Source organism: Microtus oregoni, unplaced genomic scaffold (assembly GCF_018167655.1).
Source record: "Microtus oregoni isolate MIOR12 unplaced genomic scaffold, Mior012 000055F_ref0000237, whole genome shotgun sequence".
NCBI classification, from domain to species: domain Eukaryota; kingdom Metazoa; phylum Chordata; class Mammalia; order Rodentia; family Cricetidae; genus Microtus; species Microtus oregoni.
The window spans coordinates 5,546,801-5,565,332 of NW_024543831.1; the positions used below are offsets into that span (position 1 = coordinate 5,546,801).

The 18,532-nt window shown below is 45.7% G+C and overlaps 1 protein-coding gene across 1 annotated transcript; it reads right to left on the reverse strand.

The window, feature by feature from the left end:
• Positions 1-611: 611 nt before the first annotated feature.
• Nnmt (nicotinamide N-methyltransferase) lies at positions 612-11,614 on the reverse strand. Its single transcript, XM_041638701.1, has 3 exons — positions 11,216-11,614; positions 9,799-10,006; positions 612-1,093 (listed from the first exon to the last, which is right to left on the reverse strand). The coding sequence occupies exons 1-3, from the start codon at positions 11,367-11,369 to the stop codon at positions 661-663; spliced, it is 795 nt and encodes a 264-aa protein (XP_041494635.1). The 5' UTR covers positions 11,370-11,614; the 3' UTR covers positions 612-660.
• Positions 11,615-18,532: the final 6,918 nt, after the last annotated feature.

Genomic DNA, 18,532 nt, shown 5'->3' on the forward strand with positions numbered 1-18,532 from the left:
AATTCGTTTTCATGATCTTAACAAGCAGTTCTATTTCACTCTCATTTTGCGAATGAGGAAACGGAGGCACGGAGAGGTTAGATAATCTGCCTAAGGAGTGGTGGAATTTGGAAGTGGCGAGGAGCTTTAGGAAAGAAAAACATCTGAATCACTGGGATGAATTGGAAGAAATATGGGTCAGCTGTCTTCTGGACCCTGAAGTCAGACTGGTGCCGGTAGAGGGGACGTCTATTAGAGACTGTCCAGGCCCAGGGCATATTCATCAGCATCAGAAGCTGGGGTGTGCCAGTCTCTCCAGGAAGAAGGCAAGAGAAGGATGCAGCCACTCCCTGGGAGGTTAACAGTGAAAAATGGAGATCTCTGTATTCAGGTGTGAGCTTGATTCACAGGTGTGGCCGTAACTGCGTGTTTATGGTGGTGAAGCTTATTGTGTGAGTGCAGGTAGAGGACACCAGATGTCTCAGTTACTCACCTGGGGGTCCCATAGCATTAATGTGTATATGGAACACTAAGGAATGACCCATGAACTTATCCTAGACTGCCCACCCCACTCTGAACCATGGGGCCCCACCAGTCAGCGTCTACACCACACAATGAACACCGCCCTCAGCACCATAGTCCAAAACGAACCAGCAAACCTTTAATTGGGATCACAGGATGTCATTCAGCTCTGCCTGGCTTACGCCCCACAAGGGAGAACAGTCCTTCATTGTTGGCTGTGGCAGAAGAGTAATTCTGAGAAATCACCTCAAACTGCTCAATGGTGTAGCCCGCCTCTTCCACGGCATCTCGAACGGCCTCCCATCCCAGGGGAAGGCTGGAAAACCTCTGCTCTCCAATCATGTAGTAGCTACTCTTAAGGGCGTCCACCAACACCAGGCGGCCCCCCGGCTTGAGCAGACTGCCCAGGTTCCTGAGGGCAGTGCGGTAGGTGGGGAGGTCAGGGCAGGCAGCGTCCAAGCAGAGCGTGCTGAGAAGGCAGTCAGCGGGAGGCAGAGAGACTTCCCCCAGAGGCTGGCTCTGAGTCACATCACACTTCAGCACCTGCTTGATTGCCCGCCTCAACTTCTCCTCCTTCTCAGGTCCCTTGGTTCTGGAAAACACACAGACCAGCATCACTCACTGCTTGACATATGGGGACCCCAGTTTTCTTTGGTTGGGGCTGAGGTTGTATGTCAGTTTAGACCATATTGTGGTTCTTAAATTCATCCTACTCCGGTTTCTGAATGTTACCCCAAGCTGAGTCATGAAAACAATCACAATAGTTCCCATCTACTTCGGAAACGAACTGCCCTCCATGGAATTGCCCTTCTCCCACCTTTTATTAATATATATTTTTAAGTTATCAATACTGTCCTTGACTGCTTTGTCAAACTGCAAGGTGGAAGCTATTTGACTCTCACACAGTCAATAAAGGAGCTTAGGTGCTGAACGATTGTCTTTACAGTAGTTACCTGTTCTTGGGGGGATGGGATCCAGCCTAGACAGGTTTACAAGCTGTTGGTTATGGGGCCTGGGGATTTGGCTCAATCAACTGAATGCTTGTCTAACATGTATTATGTCCTGGGTTCCATCCCCAGCACCACATAAACTGGGCATGGGTGTGGTACTGCCTGCCTGCAGAAGGATCAGAAGTTGGCTATCCAATGAGTTCAAGGTCAGTCTGGGCTACAAGAAGCTCTGTGAGTCTCTGGCTCAAAAAATGAATAAATAAACAAATGACACCAAGAGAAACCCTCATTGGTTATCTTACCACTGTTGCCAGGGTCTCAGGTCAGTCCCTTTCTCCTGACTGCGGCTTTCCTAACCTTATTTTCTTGGTAACCCCATCAAGACAACTGCCTCTTTTAGACAAATCAATGGAATTTCAATTAATCGATAGAGATGAGAAAGCAGGAACAGAAAATGAGGTCATGGATGGTCCTATAGTTTATATCTGGAATGTCCCTCAAAGGCTGTTGTGTGAAAGGCTTGTCACTGGTTGGGTTCTACTGTGAGGTGGTGGAGCCCATTAGAAGGTGGGGCCCAGTGGACCATTGCTGTGGACATGCCCCAACGGGGATTGTAGGGTCCTGGCATCTTCTTTCTGCTGGTGAGCGGCTTTTTTCCATCACATGTTCCTACCCTGATCCTCTACCATAGCCTTATAAGCAGCCTAGAACTGTGGGCTGAAAGGAGTCTTCCTCTTTGCAGAGCTACTGTCTCAGTTATTAGCTACCCAAATGGAAAGCTGACTGACATGTGGAGTCCATTTTGCGTCTGCAAGTGGAGAAAAGAAGGAACAGAGTAATAAACAAATGTGTGGAGCCCACCAGATGAACTGGAGAGGGGAACCAGACAAGGGAAAAAAATAGCAGAAAGCCAAAGAGAAAGGGAATGGAGTACCCAGGGCCCTGAGCTCCAGTAGGAGCCCTGACTACTTACTGGTGCAGACCCCTTTGACAAAACTGGTTGACAAAGCACCTGGGCACTGCACAGCTGTAAACTCAGGGAACACAGCTGTCTGATACAGACCCCAGGAGATGAGATGGCCATTTGATGGAGACAGTAGATGGTACTCCAACATCCACCAAGAAGGAAGAGCTTAAGTCAGGACAAGTTCAGGTCATAAGGAAGTGTCAATGGTTTGAAGAAAACTTAAATTTTTGTCTAGGCAGAAAGATTTAAGGTGGGCGAAGTTGTCTGTGGCCATCTAGTTTGAGCATTTGTCTGGCACCTTCCGTTAGTTGCCAGTGTCCTTTCAATTTGTTATAACTTTTCATCTGAGAGGCTTGATTTTGGGTAGAGAGACAGAGGGTCTCACTAGCCATCAGAGAAATATGCCAAACCACAAGGTTATACTTCACATGAACTGGGAGGGCTAGCATGAAAAAGACAGTTAACAAGTGTTGGCAAGGAACATGCCTGCCTACACTGCCGGTGAGAATTTAAAACAGTCCAACTGAGCCGGGCGGTGGTGGCGCACGCCTTTAATCCCAGCACTCGGGAGGCAGAGCCAGGCGGATCTCTGTGAGTTCGAGACCAGCCTGGTCTACAAGAGCTAGATCCAGGACAGGCTCCAAAACCACAGAGAAACCCTGTCTCGAAAAACCAAAAACAAAAAACAAAAAACAAAAAACAGTCCAACTGCTTTGGAGAATAGTCTAAAAGTTTCTCCAAAAGTTAAACATGAAGTTTCTGCATGACCCTGAATTCCACTCGTGGATGACTTAGTTAGGGTTTCAGTTGCTGCAAAGAGACACGGAGACCATGGCAGCTCTTATAAGGGAAGACATTTAAAGGGTGGCTTACAGCCTCAGAGATTCAGTCCATTGTCATCATGGTGGAACATAGTGGCGTACAGGTAGATATGGTGCTGGAGGAGGAGCTCAGAGTCCTACACCTTGCAGGCAATAGGACGTCAACTGTTGAGACACTGGGCATGGCTTGAGCATATCTAAGACCTCAAAGCCCACCTCCACAGTGACACACTTCCTCCAACAAGGCCATACCCACTCCAACAAAGCCACACCTCCTAATAGTGCCACTCCCTATGGGCTTATGGAGACCAATTGCATTTAAACTACCACTTAAAACAAACAAAACATCTATCCACACAAAAATTTGTATATGTATGTGCTTAAATGATCCAAGACAATTTAAATATCCAACAGCCTATAAATCAGTAACTCTAATGTGGGAGACGCAAAGCTGAGGAAACTAATTGTACACATGGATTCTGATATGTGCTACAATATGGGTGGACCCGGGAGACATAATACTAAGTAACAGAAGCCAGAACCAAAGGTTATGCATTACACAATCCCGCTTCCACGCAATGTCCAGGAAGACTCTAGAGACTCAAAGCAGGGAAGAGATTACTAGAGGCTGAGGAAGTTGGCAGGGGTGAGAGTTTCTTTGGGGAATTTACAAAAATATTCTAAAATCATTTGACATGAGATTACACAGTGCTGTGGATACACTAAAAACTGGGTTCCACTTTAAATGTATCTATTGATGGTATGTTCCTAGCTCAGTAAGCTGCCCTATATAAAAATAAGGGTCGACTAGGCATTGCAGCATCTACCATTAATCTTAGCTCTCACAAGGCTGAGGTGAAACAGGAAGATTATGAGTTCAAGACCAGAGTGGGTGATATGTGAGTCCAGGCCAGCCCAGGATTATGTAGCAAAACTGTGGAGAAGAAAGGGAAAGAGAAGAAGAGAGGGAGTGTTGGGGAGAAGACAGTGAGAATCACACAGAACGAGGTGGAGGCTTAGCAAGTGCTATCAGGAAATTTCCAGAACCGCTACACTGGTGTCTACCTAGGGGATTAAAAAAAATGGAGGCTGGAGAAATGGTTCAGTAGTGAAGAGTCCACACTGCTCTGGTAGAGAACCTGGGTGTTAGGTCCAAAGGAAACTCTAATTCCCCAAACCCCAAAGGCAGTCCTATGAGCTTAAGCTGGACTGTGGGAGGATTTCTGGCAGTTAGATAAAAGTCAGCCTTCCTCAGGAACTTGTGAAACGGATTCCATCTACCTAAAGGAGTCATGTCCCTTATCTCAGGCAGAAGGAGCATATAGCTACATATGGTGCCTATTAGCACATCAAAGCTCATGCTGGCCTCCAGGCTCCTTCAGTATCCCGAGTACCTGCTACACATTTCAAAGTCCATGCTAGCATCCTAGTCCTCACCTCCCGCCCCCACCATCGTAAATTTCCTCCAGCACATTGGCTTCCCACCCCCTCTGCTCATTCTCCTTATTACCCTACTAATCTCATTATGTTTGCTCTTCCTCTCTCTCTCTCTCTCTCTCTCTCTCTCTCTCTCTCTCTCTGTGTGTGTGTGTGTGTGTGTGTGTGTGTGTGTGTGTGTGTGTGTGTGTGTTCTGTTCCTGCCACTCTCACTTTTCTATAGCCTCTGCTCTTCTCACCTCTCTTGAAGATAGTCCTGGCCATGTCCGGTCTGCTGGCCATGTTCAGTGTACTTCTTTCTCTCTCTGCTCTGGGCTCTTCCAGATGCCTCTGGCTGTTCGATCTCGCATCTCTACATTAAAAACCTGCTCTCCAACCATCCCATGGAGTGGTCATGTCATCAGTTAAGGTCCTAGCAGCCACACTGGGCAGCTCACAATCACCTGTAACTCTAGCTCGAAGGGATCTGATGTTCCCTGATCCCCGTGGGTTCCTGAACCCATGGTCACATACCTACACAGAGAAACACACACATACTTTAAAATAACAAAAATAAATCTTTTAAAGATTACCCATGATTGGGTCTACCTGCACCCTTAATCAGGGGTGAAGATGGTCCGTCCGATGGCAACCACTTTGTGCTGATTTGCCTTAAATTTTCCAGTTTAGAAGTTTCCTATGCTGAAATTTCCTGTGCTGGGTTCTTTATGCAGTCCTGGGCAAAGCAGAACAACCATCATCCTAAAAGCAGGCATGTCACCCAGCCCTGCTACAGTACAGATAATTTGACAGAGCATGTTAAGAAGGAGAAGAAAAACTGATTATTAAGCAATAGATGTCTATGAAAATAAGTAAGGAAAGTAGATCAGAAAACAAACGGAATTACCTGTCTACACATATACACAACAAGTGTATAGAAGAGGCTAAGGCAATAGAACATGGTGATTTGGGGGTGGGGGTTAAAATGCTACTCTAGGCTGGGGACATTGTTAGAATGTGTATTTAAGCGATTACGTCAGAAGCAAAGTGGACCTTTGTGCCCTATTGTGTATTAAGCTATTTTAAAGAGCCAAATTACCACAGAACTAGCACTTGCCAGTCAGCCGATGCTGAAAATTGTTCCCACACTGTGAAGCCCACTGTGAAATCTCGAAAGCTCACAGGACATGTGCCAATTTGAGAAGGGGAATTTGTTAGGCTCTCCAACCACTGCTGGTACCTGCTTGTCCTTGGCTGCTTAGCAAACATTGGTGAACTCAGTTGCCAAGGCAGCTATGTAAAGATTACCCCGCAGGGCTCCTCGAGGACTGTGGGTAACACCCACAGGGAAATGGACTCTCCTGGAGACCCAGGCAATTACCACTCAGCCTCACGTTTAGCTCAAGGAGAAGGTGATAAACACATACCGGAGCAGCATGGAGCTTGGTTTACAGAAAGCTAACTGCGGCGTGGCCATTGCTCTCCTTGTAAAGACTGACTCTTTCAAATAGAGGCTGCCATTTCCCCTGTGTATATGCTAGCTACACAAGCCCAAGGGACATGGCAGAGAGGAAAGAACAGGTAAGGATTCCTGCAAGAGCCCTTTGTAAGAATGTCTTCCCATACCCAGTAATTACCTTGAGATTCTGCCTACACGGAGAAGCAAGGCAGCTAGTAAGTCAGAATCTCCACAGGAGCCCTTTCTGGTCCACTCCCCTGCCCCAGCCCTCATCCCAGTAGCCTTCAGCACATGTTCCTGTGACAAAGCCATCAACACAGCCCAAGGACATAAAGGTTGAAGAAGCCTGGTGTGATGGTACTTGCCCTTAGTCCCAGCATTCAGGAGGTGGAGGCAGGAGGGTCAGGAGTTCACAGTCATTCTCAAGTACAGAATGAGTTTAAGGCTAGCCGTGGTGCACAAGACCCTGTCTCTAAACAACAACAAAAAGAAAAATCAGATAAACTTGAGTATCAGCATAAGAATTATGAGAGGCAGGAAGAGTTGTCCATAACCTTTAGGCACAGTCCACACCTGAATCAGGTAGACAGTGTAGGCAGGGCGTGGAGTCTGGAAGGCAGGATGCATCCGTTTGTTTATTTTACACTCACATTTGAACCTCAGTTATGTGTTAGGTACTAGGGTACTCAAAGGCCCTGGGGAGTCAGGGATGGACAAGAGAGAAATAGCTCCAGTCTTCCTGGAGATTACAGAAGGGAAGAAAGGAAAATAGCTAATCTAAGGATCACTTGCCAAAATTAGAAGTAAAAATGGATACGATCAAGGAGGAAAGGGTCATGGGGTGTGGGATCTTGGCTTGATCTAGTAGTCTGCAGTGGCAAGTTCAAAGGGAGCCATGTAAGCAGAGATGCAAGGAGGCATCTGTCATCACTGACCAGGCCAAAGAGAGGAGCAAGGGGAGGAGGATGGTCCAGCATGAGAAGACAGCATGTGTCAAGCCCTCTTGGTAGAGGACATAAGGAAAAGAGTGTCCATAGGCAAATGAAATGCTGGGTTCCAGACAAAACAAGCCTTTGTGGATTGAATTTAAAATTTTACCTTTTAGGCCAGGAATGGTAGCACACACCTTTGATCCTAGCGCTCTGGAGAGAGAAGCAGGCGGATCTCTGAGTTCGAGGCCAGTCTGGTCTACAGAGTGAGTTTCAGGCTGTGAGGGCTACCTAGTGAGACCCATCTCCAAAACTGGGATTTTTCTTTCTATTCTAAGAAGTCTAAATGGCGCTATGGAAAGGCATATAATCACAAAACCCTAGAAGAAGAAGCAAGACACAAGTTGGAGGCTAGCCTGGGCTACCAAGTAAGCCCTTGCTTCAAACAATGGGGAGAGGAGGGCCCTGATCAGAAGGAGATCTTGGAATGAGGACAAGCAAGTGCCTTGTAGCAGAGGCTAGGCTAGAGTCACTCTGTAGCTCAGGCTGGCCTTGACCTTGAAGATCCTGTTGCTGTCTCTGCCTCCTGAGTGCTGGGCTAACCAAAATGTACCACCATGCCCAACCCTTACCGACCTCTGTGTGAGGACTTTTGGCTTCAGATAACAGCCACTATTCCAGCATGCCAGCCAGTTCTTTCCTGGCAGGCTCAGGGGGGCCACTGCTCTCTAGAGGGGCACCTGGAAGTCCCTGTCTTCTCCAAACCCCTACTGGCTGTATAGGTGGAGAAAAAGAGCTTACACAGCACACTCTAACTCATTTCCCTTCTCCTGGATATCCTGGTATCCTGGTGGGTCTGTGGGAATCTTGGCTCTAGACCCAACTCTTCTCCCACCGTCATGGTCACCTCAGCAGATCTCATGGAAGAAGGAACTCAAGCCCTGTGCACAGTCAGGGAAGCCTGAAGGTCTGCATCTCCTCTTCTTAAAAACAAAACTTATATGGGTGTTTTGCTTCATGTATGTCTGTTCACCAACAATGTGTGTGTGTAGTGCCTTCAGAGGCCAGAAGAGGGAGTCAGAGCCCCTGGAACTCGAGTTATTATGACTCGACAGTCATTAGCTCCTTGTGGGTTCTGGGAATTGAACCCCGGTCCTCTGGAAGAGCAGCCAGTGCTCTTAAGCACTGAGCCACCTCTCCAGCCCTGGACTCTGCATTTTTAACATGCTACTACACGATGTATTAAAGCTGCAAATCTGAGGATCCCAAGGCTAAGCAATATGTTGTTCAAGGGGCCAGAGGCTAATTCATGTCATTTCTAGGATTTCTTTTCTAAGTTTTCTTTTTGTGTATATGGATGTGTGTAGAGGGTGCCATTAGAATCCAGAAGAGGGATGCTCTAAAACTGGAGTTACAGGCAGCTGTGAGCTACCCAAATGTGGGTGCTTGGAACTGAACACAGGTTCCCTGCTACAGCAGCAAGGCCTCTTAAAGTTCCCAATGACCAGACCAGCTCCTTTTTCTAGAATTTCTTAAGAAAAGAGTTTATTTTCCTTGCTCATGAAAGACCTAGGGTAATTACATAATACCTCATGGTTTGAGATAAGAGTTTGGTACTGATATCTTAAAACTTTCAAACAGTCATGATTCAAAAAAATCATGAGTGATTTTTAAATGTACAACTTGTATTCCCAAAGCAGCAGAAGAAAGCAGCTAGCTTCTATTGTCCTTGGAAGCCATCAGCACAAGAAATATCTCCAGATAAAGAAGAAATAATCTTGGCGAAAAATGGACTGGAAGCTGATAGAGGCACTCGAGGATGTGAGAGAACGTAAGCGGAATGGGATCACTAAGATTCTCAAAATAGTCGAAGCTGCTGGATGTGGCGTGAGGATAAGGAAGGCACGCAGGACCTCCTGCCAAAAGTACAGTTCCTCATCCAGGCCAAGAGATGGGGATGGGGAGGGCGTCTTAAGAGGCAATTGTTCTGAGCTGACGATTCTGCAAGGAGATAAGTAATTCTTTTAGTAGCCTGCTAGACTGAAGGGCTCATTTTTGAATGAGATGTGGGCTGTGATATCTAGGGAAAGTGGGAATGCAGCTCCCAGAGCTTTCTGGACAGGTGTTTTGTATTTCAGAAAGATGTGTTGGTCTTAAATAGCACAAAGCTATAGGCACCCAAACAGCACAGCATTACCACACACACAAAACCAGAGAATAAAGAATAATGGAACACAGCTGAGAGCCCAGGACTAAGCCCGTGCATCTATAACCAGCTGGGTTTCAATAAGGATGATAGCTGGAGAAAGGACAGCTCTTTAAGTAAATGGGAGGAATATGAACTCAGAATCGTGCGTTTCTGTGACAACCACTTTACCCACTGACCATCTCCCAGTTCCCTTTAGGCTCTGGTCTTACAGATGGCGAGTAATGGATTCTTTTGGCATAGCTGCTTCAAATTGCTTCTGTCGGTTAAAAACCCTGGTCAACGTTTTGCTGTTTCTGGTGGCATCGGCATTAGGCACACACAGAGCCACCAGCTTTGGTTGGAGGACTTGACAATAAAATAATACTCAGGTAGTGTGGAAGGCACCCAGTCTATTCTCCTGAACCCTCATTCTTCATCGGGAGTTCCCTTTGGTCTCTGTCTTTGCATTTCTTTTGTGTTTTTCAACTGAATTGCAATGGTATTTTTTGACTGATAGAAACATCAGGTCCCTTCAGAAGGCTGAAAAGCAGGTACCCCTCATCCTACCTGTTCCCTTCGAGATCACACACATAGGTGACCACTGGAGACCAGTCAAAGGCCCCTGGCTCCTTCTTCAGCCACTTCTGCAGCTCCCGAAGGTTCTGGTCTGTGTAGTCACTGACAATGATCTCCTTGAAGGACTCACAGGCAGAGAGGAGCTGATAAATGGTGGGGCCAGAGCCAATGTCAATCAGGAGGTCTCCTTTCACACCACCTGGTCCAGAGGAGGCAGGGATCAGGCATCATAAGAGGACAGGCTGAGCTGAAGTTCCACCATCTTTACCGGGATTGTGCCAAAAATGTCCCCAGACAGACAGACCACCCACCACTCTCCATTAACATCATTTGGTAAGAAAACTTTCTACTTTCTATCCCTACCTCAAGCTCAGTCCTGAATGGGGGCATGTTTTGCTGGGCTATTTCAATGTCTGGGGGGCAAGATCTATATCTGGTATACAGATCACTGATCTCAAAAGACGACGACATAGACATGGTAAAAACTTTTAAGGAGTACTTTGATAGAGACTTAATTTTTTTTGTTGTTAACAAATTGAATTTAGGGACTAGAGAGATGTCCCAGCAGTTATGAATACTTACTCCACAGTGATGAGGGCCAGCACCCACTTAACAAGTCAGGCATTTTACAAATGCCTATAATCCCATCTCTGAGAGGAGCAGAAAGGAGAGGCTCTCTGGGGCCTACTGGCTTCCAGGCTAGCCAAGACACAACCCCAGGTTTAGGAAAAGACTCTGTCTCAAAGGTCTAGGTGGAGAGGATGACGGAAGAGAACACCTGATGCCTTCTTCTGGCCCCATGCAAGCATAGGCATGCAACATGGGCACATAGACTTACACAGACACACATAAATAAATAAATGAAAAACACTGAGATTAAGTAATGATCAAAGTACCCAGTTCTTAATATCTGAGAAGGTCTTTACCTCATGGTAAAATATTCCTTTCAATTAAGAAATCAAACTTTTAATTTATTTATTTGTTGGGGACAGAGTCTGACTCTATAGCCCAGGCTATGCAGAAAAAGCACAATGCAGTCCAGGCCAAGCTCAGACTCATGGAGGTCCTTCTGCATCAGTCTCTTGCATCCTGCGCCCCAGTTCTCTGCTCTCTTAGACTCTCTAAAGTGTTCCATGAGGTTGGATGGCTGCTTCGAGCCACCTGGTAAGTCACTGCAGAAGCAAGAAGGACAGCACTCAGGCCCCCTGGCTTCATTTTTCAAGACCATATAAAAGACAATGGAGATAAAAGAACTTCGTAAACTGTAAAATAGCTAAGCCAACATTTCATTTTTACTCTCACTAAAGAAACGAGTGATGCCAAGAAACTGTCCAGGAATGACGGCTAGACACACATCCAGCCATCCCCTGAGACGCAGTGTGACTCATATGTAGACCGACAAACTTACCCAGGCAGAATATCTTAAAAAGATTTTCCAGCAGATGCCTGAGGATCACGTTTTCTGCACAGTGTCTGGACCCAAAGCTGTAATATTTTTCCAAGTAATCCCGGGGATTAAAATGATTTAGATAAGTGTCCTTAGAGGTAAAGCCGGATTCCATCCTGTCTCAGCTCTGTGCCACCAGCCTGCTGCTCTCCTGCCCCCTCCTCCAGAAGCCAGGGATCACTCTGGGAAGTTGGCTTTTGGAATCTGGAGCTGTCAATCTTCCTTCGGCTCCGCCCATCCCTTAGAGGCTAATGTTAAAATAGACCTCAAATGTTCTGAGGTCTGCTAAACACTAACGGTAAAACAGACCTCAGATCTCCCGACTGTTCCAGGGAGTGATGAAATTACTGGAGAAGGGAGTTTAGGAGAAAAGGAGTGGCAGAGGGAGGGTCACACACCGCATGGCACTTTCTACCCAGTGGCAAAGGTCAGCTACAGAGGCCGCAGAGGGGAGAAATGGCCCGGCTCACTGTGGAGATTGCTTAACCCCTGGAAGAAGCCCCAAATTCAGAGGGCCGGGTCATCTCCAAACAATCCAGTAATTTTTCTTCTTTTTGCAAGTATTTGTTCCCCCCCTCAAAAAAAAAAAGAGTCACAAAGAATGGTTTCAGTTTAAACATACGAAAGAAAGAAAAGTGGATGGGGGTAAGGACAAGTGCTCGTGGCTAAGGAATGTTCGCTTAAAAAAAAATCGATGCTCACCTTACTAGACCTGGATGGAGGTGGGTGGTCCTTGGACTTCCCACAGGTCAGGGAACCCTGATTGCTCTTCGGGCTGATGAGGGAGGGGGACTTGATCGGGGGAGGGGGAGGGAAATGAGAGGCGGTGGCAGGGAGGAGGCAGAAATCTTTAATAAATAAATAAATTTAAAAAAAATCACAGATGAAGTCTGGAAAGATTAATGTTTAGAACATGGACAAGTGTCTTCTTGGATACGGCATGGCAGCTGCACTCACGAGCTCGCTGTAGTTCTGGTCACCTGCACAAGGTCAAGCCAACAAGATCGGGCGACACCCCAGCAGGCAGCACTAATAGGGCTCAATGGGGTCGTGAACATGGGAGGGGGATGTGTAAGAGGTGGTAAGAAGTAGTTGAGGGTAGGTACGATCAAGATACATTATAAGAAGGAATGAAGTTGTCGTGAATAAATAAAAGATATTCTTAAGAATGTTTGAACATTAAATCAATCAAACATGGTTAAGGGCTGACAATACAACTCAGTTGGTAAAGCGCTTGCCTGTCCTGCATTAGCCCTGAGGCTTGATTTTCCCCCAGCATTGCATAAATCTAGCATGATGTGCAAGCCTGCAGTTCCAGCACTTAGGAGGCAGAGTCGGGAGTTCAGGCTCACCCTTGGCTACATAGCAAGTTCAAGGTCAGCCCGCTGCGTCTGTGGCTCGTCTGACTCCTATCACTGCTCAGCTTCCCCCAAGCCTCCCTGCTGCTTCCAAGAATTAAAAGCCTGCCAGTTATTTCAAAGTAAGCCTGAAATCTCAACTTCCTTAAAGAATCCCTTCAGTTTCCCTTCCTGGGCTTGCATTACCAATTAGAATTCACCCTGCCCAGCTGAGGACTTGATTTTTGTAGCAGCGTGGATTTGCTCCTGGTTTTGTCTGTCAATTATTTCTCCCCAAACTCTTATAGAAATGACAAACCAAGTGACCAGTAGACTAAGGACGATGCCTCCAGTCTTTATATTTCCTGCTCTACATCATGAGCTGCTCCACGGAGTAGCTGCTCAAAATAGCGTCTGATTAAGCAGCCTGAGTTGCTACAGCAAATGCAAAAGCAGCAAGTGCCTGGTATCCCATGGGTCATGATTAAGCCAGGGATCTTTGTCACAAGGCCCAGAAACTCCCTCAGAGAATCTCCACTGAGGCTGGGAATGGAGGGTGGCCCACAGGTTACAAGTTAGACCCCCATCTCAAAATGAAAAAAATTGGCTGATAATATAAAATGAAAACAAATTTCAGGAAATCTAACAGGTCGGTGTGAACCAAAACCCCTCAGGCAGCTGAGTTATCTTCCCTTGTTTCTGTGTCCTTTTGCCTGTCTTTGCGGGGCTAGAGGCCTCTACTCTCTGCACATCGATTTTTTTTTTTTTTTTTTTTTTGTGCTCATCTACTAAACACAGCTTCATTCTAACCTTTCCAAATGATCAAGGCGATAGAAAGAGCCAAGTTCCCTAACTCCATTGTCAGGAAGGAGAATAGGATCCTGCCACTGCATTTACTCATTAAAAGAGAACCGCCTCCCGATTAAACAGGAGCACAGATATTTAAGTGATAATAAGATTCTACAGCTAGTTTTAGGCCAACACATTACAGAATTTAGATTTATAAATTCCTAACTGAAGGTACAACACCGACAAATTTTAGATAATGCTCTAACTCTTCAATAATTCAAACTGAAAATTATATTCAGTCCTGATGCGATGCCTCACTAGGTCAGCTTGCCTCCAAGACTAACAATCTGAGATCAACCCCTGGAACCCGCGAAGGAAGAAGAGAACCAACTCCTTCAATTTGTCTTCTGACCGCTACACATGTGCTGGGGCATTAGCATTCACGCACTCGCACGCACACACACACACACGCATATGTACACACACACGCACGCACGCACATACACACACACACACACACGCACACACATGAGGAAGAGAGGGAGGGAGGAAGGGAAGAAGGGAGAAAAGGGAAGGAAAGGCTAAGTTACAACCACATAAAATTATTCAACAACTATGCTTATAAGTTTCTAAGTTTAGGAAAAATCTAAATACCAAGGTGATTTATCAAAAATCACAAACTAAAAATTACGCGTACAAAAATTTCAAATTAAATTGTCTAGTCAGGAAAACCACGAAAACTTCCATGGTGCTTAATATATGACGAGGACTCCTGAAGCATTTGGCACACTTGTCTAAACCTTCTGTGAGTTAGGGCTGTTGGCTCAGTGTCCGCATATGAGGAGACCGGGGCATTAGAGGTTCGGTTCTTTGCCTGGGCCACAGCCCCGTTTTAGAGCAGGCCCAGTTCAAAGGCCCGTTCTCGCGACAGCTACACTACAACCAAGGCAGTTCATGCCTGTGACACACAATAACCTAACAATTAAAACTCCAGTGAGTACTAGCCCTCACATTTGCACATACAGGAGAGACCGCTGGACTTACTCAATAGATACGAAAGAATCTAGGAAAGCTCAGATTCAGTATCCGTTCACAACAACAACTCCTCTCTCGCTGGGGATGGAAAGAGGCTTCTTGAGTCTACTGGGAAAGACGATGCACCAGCTAAATGAGCTAAATGAGCATGCGTATGAAAGCTTTCTCTTCAATCTGAGGTCAGAGATGCCTGGTTTAAGAGTTATCAAGGTTTTCAGTTGGTTTATTTGTTTGCTTGTTTTTTGTTTTTTGTTTTTTGAGACAGGGTAACTCTAGATAGCCCTGGTTGTCCTGGAACTCGCTCTGTAGACCAGGGAAGCCTCGAACCCAAAGCGATTCACCTGCCTCTGCTTCCTGAGTGCTGGGATTAAAGGCGTGTGCCACCACCGCCCAGTTGTTTGCTTGTTTTTGAGACGGGGAACTCTTTGAGGCCCTGGCTGTCCTAGAACTTGCTAGGTAGACCAGACCGGCCTTGAACTCATAGAGAGAGGTCCTCCTGCCTTTGTCTCCAGTTGTACTGGGATGAAAGGCATGAGCAACCACATCCTGCAACAGTTTTACCAATTTTAACAAAAATTCTACCAGAAGTACAGGAAATATAGGAGATAAGAAAAGTAAAGGGAGAAATAAAACAATAAGAAGGAAAGGAGGAGAATCCATTGTCAACACGGTGTTCTATATAGGAAATGAAAAGTAACTATACATATGTCAGAATGAAAACAAGAAGCAAAACTTCTGGGCACAAAATCAACTGACAAAATTAAATTTCTTTTCAGTTAGCAGCCATTATAAAATTAAGTTCAAAATCAGCTTTTCCCATGGTGACATTAAAAACTATGAAGAACCTACAACAAAATATATACAGGACATTAATGGAGCAAATTATCAAGTTTTATCGAAAGACATTTAAGACCTAGATAAATGGAGAAAAACACCACTCTGTGGAGTAGACAGCTTAACATTGTAAAGATGTCATTTCCCTCCAAATTGATTTATAGACTCAGTAAAATCCCAATTAAAATCCCAATAGATTTTTTTTTCTAGAACTTGACAAGCTGGTTTTAAAATTTATATGGCAGTGCCAAGGGCCAAGAGTGGGTACTCTTGGAGAAGAAGAATAAGGTGGGAGGACCCGCTGTACCAGATATAAATACTTATTAGAGAGCTATCACCATTAAGGCCGAGTGGTATTGGCACTGGACTTGATAAATAGACCCATCCATGGAGCAGAATGGAGGGGCTGTGGACAGACCCTTCCTGTGGACATTTGATGTATGCATGGGTGGTGGCTCGGATCAGCAGGGAAAGAGACAGACTTGCAATAAATAGCACTGGGCTGGCTGAGTATCTGCAGGGAGGAGAAGGAAATGAGAGCCCCACCTCACTGTGAGCGGGAATCAATTAAGTCTTATTAACCGACTATACATGAGCAGCGAAAGTCTGAAGATTCAGAGGGTGATATACAAGAATGTCTTCATAGCTTTGGGTGTCAGGAAGAATTTCTTAAATCAGATGCAAAAACCATTAATAGTAAGTCAAATATTTATAAATTTGAGTATGTGACAGCTAAAAGTATCTGTTCCAAAAGCATGTTAATGGCAGAAGGACCATTCACAGACAGAAAAGCTAGACACATAAAGCTGACAATAAACTGGGATTTCATTTACTTATTATTTTTGGATTTTTGAGACATGGTCTAGCTAGGTAAAAAAGGCTCGCATCAAACTCATAGAGATCTGCTTGCCTCTGTCTCCCAGGTGCTGGGATTAAAGCATGCATTACCCAACCTGGTTTGGATACAGATTTTTATGAGACACACCTGAAACCCCAAAGAAGATAAAGACAAAAGGAGAAGACTCAAAAAGACATTTAATAACAAAGGAATGGCCCACAAATCTACAGAGTGATACTTAATTTCATCAATGAAATGTAATTTAAGCCATAGTGACGTATTACCTCACATCCATCAAACTGGTCCAAGTGACGTGTGACCAGAACCCAGGACCTTGCCAAAACATATTATCCTGCATTTTCAGAGAACAGAATAATGAATGAATCACGCACATTAACAGTAGACAAGAATGTGTGCATAACACCAGCTCCAGAGACTGCATTACCAGGTACGTACCCAGAGGAAAAACAGCACGTATCTAGTGTTCCTTACAGCATTGTTTGGAACAGCCCCTTTACGTTATGTGCTGTTGTTGCTGTGACTAAATGCCAGTCAAAAGCAGCTTACAGAAGGAGTGTTTGGTTTTGGCTCACAGTTGGAGAGGACACAGTCCATCACAGCAGGAAGGCTTGGTGGTAGGAGTGCGATGTGGCTGGTCACATTGTGCCCACAAACAGGAAGCAGAGAGAGATGAATGTTGGTGGTCTGCTCACTTTTCCCCTTTGTTTGTTTGCCCCAGGACACCAGCCAATGGGATGGTGTGCCCACACCCTAAGTGAGTCTTCTCGGCTTTAGTTAAACCTCTCAGGAAATGTCCTCAGGGACACATCCGGACTTAGGTCTCATGGGCGATTCCAAATCTGATCAAATGGAAAATGAAGATGAACCATGACAGCCCCAACTGGAAACAGTATAACCGTCCAGCAACAGCAGAGAAAATCAGCTAGGAATAAGCCGCAACTAAAGCAGTAAATGACAGCTGGAAATTCTCCAAATGATGTGGGGTGAGAGCAGCCGATCACAGGAAGTCCTCGTAGATTCCCTTTCTGCAAAGCTTAAAGCAGCCAAAAGCACACTGTACTGTTTAGAAAGGCCAAAAGGCTACAGGGAAAAGCAACAAGTGTCAGCTGTCACATAGAGGATGATTCCTGAGTGCCAGCTGCAGGAAGGAGGAGCCATGCTCCACCAGAGGGTGTCCCATAGCCATCTTTATGTGGAAGTGGTGTGGAATTTTCTGTCTCATGCTCTGTATTTGATAGGGTTTTTGTTCCTGTGTTTAGGGATCCTGTGTTCAGTTGCTTGTGGGTATTCATGGCCAAGCCTGCCTGCTTTTCTGAGATCTGCCTGAAAAGTGTTTTGTTTTTGTTTTTTTCTGTCTCTTCCTTGGAGGCCAATCAAAATCCTAGGCCTACTGGCCCTGGTTCTTGGCTTTCTCCCTTGGGAGGTTCTCTGTGGAGCTCACAACACACCCCACCTTCTTCTATACAGCTGCTCTCAGTCTTCCACTGCTGACTCGAACTCAACACCATGACTTTCTCTTCTCTCTGTCCTCCTCCCAGCAGCTACTGGGATTTACAGCTTGCCTGCCCTGTCGTTTTTTCTCTCAAACTCTAATTAGACGGTCCCCATGCCTCAAGAACAAGCAAATCACCACTGCCAAAATCCAGTATGCCCAAATGCAGTCATCCCAGACAAACAGATTTAGAGTTCAAGGGTCCTGAAAGATAATACAGGTCCCCCCAAATTTCCTCTCTGTGTGTTTTTGGTTTTTTTTTTTTTTTTTTTTTTTTTTTTGCTGTCTGACCCAGTGGGATCAAACCCACTATTCAGCAGTATGGAATAAGCATCTCAACAGACCTGGGGTCATTGGGCCGGAAAGAGGCTCAATGGTTACAACTTGCACTGTTCTTGCAGAGGACCCCTGTTTATTTACCCAAATCCACCGTGGTCAGTACCCAACCACCTGTATCTCCAGTTCCAGGGTATCTAGCATCCTCTTCCGGTCTCTTTCTGTGGGTACCAGCACATACCCACACACGGACACATGCATACATATAAACAGAAGTAAAATAAAGCTTTAAAACCATGTGACCAGGAGCCGGGCGGTGGTGGGGCACACCTTTAATCCCAGCACTCGGGAGGCAGAGGCAGGTGGATCTTTGTGAGTTCGAGGCCAGCCAGGTCTACAAGAGCTAGTTTCAGGACAGGCTCCAAAGCTACAGAGAAATCCTGCTTTAAAAAACCAAAACAAACCAAAACAAACCAAAAACAACATGTGGCCAGGACTGAGGCAAGAGGTACAGAAAATGCTGCTGGGGCAGAGAGAACCAATCCTGCTTCAGACTAGAGGTCCCAGAGGGTGTGGGGCAGATGCAGGCCCCAAGGGAATGAGTTTTCTTTTGAAACTCCATGGTTCCCACCCACTTAGTTCCAAAAAGACCCACA

What these genes read in the sequence shown, in the direction of transcription:
- Nnmt (XM_041638701.1), bottom strand. Translation starts at nt 11,369, where the DNA reads ATGGAATCCGGCTTTACCTCTAAGGACACTTATCTAAATCATTTTAAT. An exon ending in TTTTAAGATATTCTGCCTGG is followed by an intron (nt 10,007 to 11,215) that starts GTAAGTTTGTCG and finishes CCTCTGGACCAG; the next exon opens with GTGGTGTGAAAGGAGACCTC. An exon ending in TGTGATCTCGAAGGGAACAG is followed by an intron (nt 1,094 to 9,798) that starts GTAGGATGAGGG and finishes TGTGTTTTCCAG; the next exon opens with AACCAAGGGACCTGAGAAGG.